Source organism: Tribolium madens, unplaced genomic scaffold (genome assembly GCF_015345945.1).
Source record: "Tribolium madens isolate multiple individuals breed KSU strain unplaced genomic scaffold, Tmad_KSU_1.1 Scaffold_20;HRSCAF=117;Tcas5.2_LG4, whole genome shotgun sequence".
In the NCBI taxonomy this organism is placed as follows: Eukaryota; Metazoa; Arthropoda; class Insecta; order Coleoptera; family Tenebrionidae; genus Tribolium; species Tribolium madens.
In genome coordinates this window covers 3177320-3182990 of record NW_025400985.1, presented here as the reverse complement: position 1 = coordinate 3182990, position 5671 = coordinate 3177320, and the positions used below count along the sequence as shown (strand labels likewise).

At 30.3% G+C, this 5671-nt stretch overlaps 1 protein-coding gene across 2 annotated transcripts in view; it reads right to left on the bottom strand.

Moving 5' to 3' along the window:
* Positions 1-231: 231 nt before the first annotated feature.
* LOC123005001 (protein borderless) overlaps positions 232-5671 on the bottom strand; it is a 7174-nt gene continuing 1734 nt past the window's right edge. The window contains exons 2-8 of one of the 2 annotated variants that reach the window (XM_044398587.1): positions 4858-5092; positions 4529-4810; positions 4073-4482; positions 3671-4022; positions 740-1042; positions 469-689; positions 232-415 (exon numbers count right to left, since the gene is read on the bottom strand). In XM_044398587.1, coding sequence (XP_044254522.1) covers positions 413-415; positions 469-689; positions 740-1042; positions 3671-4022; positions 4073-4482; positions 4529-4810; positions 4858-5092 — 1806 coding nt within the window. In that variant the 3' untranslated portion in view covers positions 232-412. Of the gene's footprint in view, positions 690-739; positions 1043-3670; positions 4023-4072; positions 4483-4528; positions 4811-4857; positions 5093-5671 lie in introns of both variants that reach the window. The other variant, XM_044398586.1, reaches the window with a different exon arrangement.

The window sequence follows — 5671 nt, the reverse complement described above, 5'->3', positions numbered from 1 at the left end:
GTTTACCAACTCGCTGGGACACTCTGTAGTTACTAACAAAACAAAAGAGACCCTGACAAAAAATTACATACTTGTGGCAAAAAGGTTCGTAATTTTAGGCTGTACCCGATTTATTTTTAAGTCAAAATTGGAAGCATCTCAGGATATTTTAGGTCTGCAATTGCTTAAAAATTAATAATCGAAATTAAATTAATTAGTAAATAAAGTATTGAAAATTAAAAACAAAACCTTTATTATTCTAAAAAACAAAAACATTGAAAATAATATAGAAGCTATACCTACTTTCTCAAGAACACAACTTTGAGGGATAAAAATAATATTTGTTTTTACATTTTAATTGTTTCGTTTAATAATTAAATAATTTCCATGTTCCAATAATAATTATAATACTTTTGGCGCATTTTTTTAGTTTTTACTGAAATTATAACATTGCAATGAACAGAACAATCATTATTTACTTCCTTTTACATTTTTTGGATAGGAACTACACCATTTTTTCCGAGCATAATAGACTCCAACAAATGCCACAACTAGGAAAGCAAAACCAGTAATAATCCCAGTCGAAACAGCCCGAATTTTCTTATACCCGGGTACAAGCAGTGTAATTCTTTCACTGACTGATTGTTGCTCATCCAGGGAAACAGCGACAACTTGAATGTTATATTCGACACCTTCGGACAAACTTGTTACTGGAACATTTTAATAACTATTGGTATTAAACGAAATAGCAATATTTTACACAAGTATGATGTATTTGTTGTTTCTGCAGAGCCAAAGAGATAATCCTCAGGCCCTTGAAACCATCTCACAATATAAAATTTGAGATTTTCCCTGCCGTATTCTGGAGGCTCCCATGTTACCACAAAACCGTTTTCTGTTTGATAACTTGAAATGTTCCTCGGGTAGCCCACTGGAGGAAAAGAGTTACCTCGAAATTTGTCAGTTTCTCCATCCAAGCCTTTGGTCCAAACTCGAATTGATTTACTGAAGAGGCCATCGCCATTGTCGTCTTTACATAACACCATGAACTCGTATTCTCTACCTATAGCAACAATTTTAGAATAGAGTAATTCCAAAATTTTTGTTGGAAAAACAGGAATGCACAAAATTAAGTACCTCGGAGCAAAAAGAATTTTTATCTAAAGAACAAATCAACATATTGAAACGATTTTATTGTTAAATAATAGATATAAATAGGTACATTACGGACGTGATAATACATGTATTCTAAAAATTTGTTATTAACAATTAATTTAAAAATATATTGTTTAAACGACAAAATAAATAATTACACAGGTTTTTTAAATTCTCAAAAAATATATGTAAAAACTCACATTTTTACTATGTCTTCACATAAGATTCAAGACGGACGTTTTAAAAATCGCTTGAAAAAAATTGTTTGAGAGCGCTGCATAGTGCATGATCCCTTAAGATCGTCTAAAAGTAGCATTTCTTTGGAAATTAAATAGCAAAATTACCAATTACTATCACTAATGAACTGTTGTATAGAAAACACATAATTTCCAATAACTTTTCACTTTTCAATTTATTTTTCAAAAAATATCAATAATAAATACAAATTCTTCGGTTGAGGAAGAGTACTCTCTATATTTTTTTATTCTATTTTCTGATACTAAAATAAAAGTATGTAGATTTCGCGTACCTTTTATGAGCTTCGCTCGACTAAAATGATCATTTAAAAAATCGCAAAGTCTTTCAGCTTGTCGATTATGTGTGTCAAAAGTCCCGGACCAACGTGACGATATCAGGAGCATGGAAATAATGTAAAAAAATCTATCTATAAAAATTTCGAAGTTATGAGAGTTTAAATTTTGCAATTTGACTCTATTTGTTTCTGTTGGAAAAATAATTTTCCATGTTTTTTTCTACAGGCTATTAGAAAAGGGAACAAAGAAGCTGTATCCTAAATTGTAACACAGTCTAATGTTATTTGTGGCTTTTATTGGCAAAATTACCGTACCTTTATTAAATAATTATAAAAAAGAACATATACAAGATCATCAATATCATTAAGTAGACATAAAAAATGTCAATTTTCTAAAAATAAATGTTTTTGACAGATTTTTTAAACATTTTTTTCATGTTCCTGAGGCCCGTTTCATAATATCATTAATATTATTACAAAAAATATGCAAATGTACAAGCTACAAGTTACAGGCACTAATAATTTCTGTTTCATAAAATCAAGAGTGATATTAATTAAATTAGTAGAATTTTACTAGCAAAAATTACAAGTCTTAAAAAATTGGACACAAAATGACCAACTTTCAGTCAGATTTTGTTGTGTTGTCAATCAACGTTCTATTCTATTCGAAATCGATTACTTCTGTATTTGAATTAATTTTGAATGAAGAGGAAGAACCAATTTCGCTTTCTAGAGATTTAATTTTAAAATATTCTAAAGCATCAATTAATTAATTTTGGATTAACATTAGATGTGATTATCCTATGACAGCCAAAAAAAGCTTTAAAAATATTATTACAATTTTCTACATCTTATTTGTGTGAATTCAGATTTTCTGTGTTAACCAACATAAAAACGAAAAATTGTTAATTGTAGAAGACGATATGAGAGTAGCATTGTCATTTTTACGACCAAATATAAATGAAATTATGAAAAAACAGCAAGCTCAAATTTCTCATTAAAAGTATTCTTATTTTCAACTTGTAATTAATCCCTTGTTGTTTTATTTTATTTTACATTGAAGATTATTATAATAAACTATTTTACACAGTGTATTATTGGTAAATAAACAACTTTTAAACTTACCTTTTTCTTTGTGTGCCGCCAAATTTTTAAATCGTTAAAAATGTGCCGCGACAAAAGAAAAGTTGAGAATCACTTTACACAATAAAATTGTCTTTAAAAAAATTAGTACTTTCAACTACAGGCATGTAGCGACTTGTACAATAGTACTTGTAAAATTTAAGTAAATCTATGTCATTATTTCCTAAAAATTATGGAACAGAAATACTTGTACATAATATGTTAAAATATATTTGTATTTTCAATTTTACAAGTTGTAATTTGTACTTCTGTATTTTCTTTTTATGAAACCAAATTCTAAAAGTTACAAGCTACAAGTCTAATAATATTAGATTGTAATTTATTATGAAATGGGCCCTTGGTATCTTACCTTATATCACGTTAATCCGGGAATTTTGACGCACCCTGTATAGCCAAACGTAAATATGTGAAATATTTACTCAACCGAAGAATTTTTTTTTTACTATTTTTTTCAGCCATTTTTAAAACGTCCGTCTTGAAACTTAGTGAAGACATAGTAAAAATGTGAGAGTTTTTACATAATTTTTTTGAGAATTTAGAAACCTGGGTAATTGGTTATTTTTTCGTTTAAACAATATATTATTAAATTATTTGTTAATAACAAATTTTTAGAATACATGTATTATCACGTCCGTAGTGTACCTACTTATATCTATTATTTAAAAAAAATCGTTTCAATATGTTGATTTGCTCTTTAGACAAAAATTAAATTATTACAAGGTACTTAATTTTGTACATTCCTGTTTTTTCAACAAAAAAAGGTGAAATACGTACACGTTTTATAACATATCTCAAATTTACAAAAATCACAAACAATGAGTTATAAAATCATTAAATTTTCAAACAAATTTTAAAACTTGCCAGGATTTAGACCAGTAATGGTCGCCTCCAAAGTTCTCGATGACAAAACTTGATGTGTTTTCCATTCTGACCCTTCCACGGCCTTGTACCAAACACTATATTCAACATTCGATTTTTGCCTTCCCGGAACCCAAGTTAGATGCACCGAAGAACTCGATGAAATCGCTGTTAAATTTGTCGGGGCATTTGAGGGAATATTTTCTACAAGGAGTTCAGTTTCTGCGGTAATCGTAGCCGCTTTATTGGTCGCAGAGCACTGATACAAGCCTCTATCCTCTTCCTGGATATTAATTATCGTCAAATTCCCATCCCTTATTGAATATCGACCCACAGGAAGAGAAGTACCATCTTTCTTCAAGAAATAGATTAATTTATTGGAAACAACTCATCAACTTGAGTTACTTTATACCAAACTATTATGGGTTTGTGCCCATTTTCACCATCTCTGGCATCACAAGGCATTTCAATAGTTTCCCCCAGTTTCCTCAAATATAAATTATGAGGGGTTGTTACAAAAATAGGGGGGCGCTGGACGGTTACAAGAATTGGGGGTGATGGGCCTTGGGTGCCTAGATCATTAAAAGGAGTACAGGTATATCGCCCACTGTGCGTTTCATCAACTTTGGTAAAATACAAACTACCATTTCTTCTGTAAAAAACACCCTGTATGTTATATGGGTCGAAAAGAAACCCATCTTTTTCCCAACGAAGGTTAGTCAAGGGTGGATTTGCTCTGAAATGGCAGTCTATTAACGCAGGACGACCATAAGGTAAGTGGATTTCAGGGGGGGCAAAAATAACTTTTGCTTTATCTGGAATTTAACAATGAACAATTTTTTTTTATCTTTTGACTCCTACATTGTACGTTGAGAAATGCTTTTGCCGTTTGCTTTTCACCATCTACATCTCTTACTTCGCATTCGTATTCACCTAAATCCCCCATGTCAGTCGGACTAATAACGAGAGTATTTTCTTTCGTAACATAGGACCGTTTCATTAAATCTTGATACTCCCTCAGTGGAATCCCATCTTTGTACCAAAAAACCTTCAATTCGGGATCTTTTGTCAAACACACGAATTTGGCTTCGTCACCTTCCAGAGTTGTTTGATTAATTGGAGGGATGGCTAATAAATTTCCACCTACAAAAACTAATTGTGACACTTTTTACGAAGAATGCAAAACCGACCATTGACTGTAAGGTGGAACCAAGTACCATTGTTCCGAGAACTGGGGGTCCTGTTTGGAAATAAAACCTGACACTCGTACCAACCACCATCTGAATCTCGAATTGATGTTAAATTTACAGAACCTCTTCCGTATCGACGTTCACTATGGTCTAAATGATGTATTAAGTCTATTCGACCCACGAAAGGATCCATCGATGTGATCACCCCATTGTACCAAGAGAAAATTGTTTTCCCCTAAATTCAAATAAAAACTACACTACTACAAAAAATTAAAGGAAGAAAATTTTTCCTAAATTTTTCGAAAGGCTGTAATTCATCTAAAAATTGTATCTAGATTTTAGCAAAAAATTTTTCTATGCTACGGTTACCACGCAATCCTAAAAAATCTAAATTTTCTTATTTTTATTTTTGATCCACGGACATCAGGAATTTTTTTTTAGTTAAATCAATGCATAGGCCGGATAGCATGTTCGTTCACCTTTAATACGGAATAAATGTCTTATTTATTTTCACTTATTTTATTTTTTAAATTTTTATTTTATTTAATTTTACCAATAATTTTGCAATTAACACTAAAAATTCCAGTTCTACCAACTTCTACCAGTTTTATAATTTCTTATTTTTTTATCAATTATTTTGCAGTTAACAAGTGAAATCTCTAATCTTACCAACTCTCCAATTTTATTGTTTTCTCTGTTTTTATTATTTTTGTTTATTTTTTAATTTTCTTTTTGTGTAATATAATTTTTTTATTTTTTATTTTATCAATAATTTTGCAATTAATAATTAAAATTTCTAGTCTTACCAACTTTT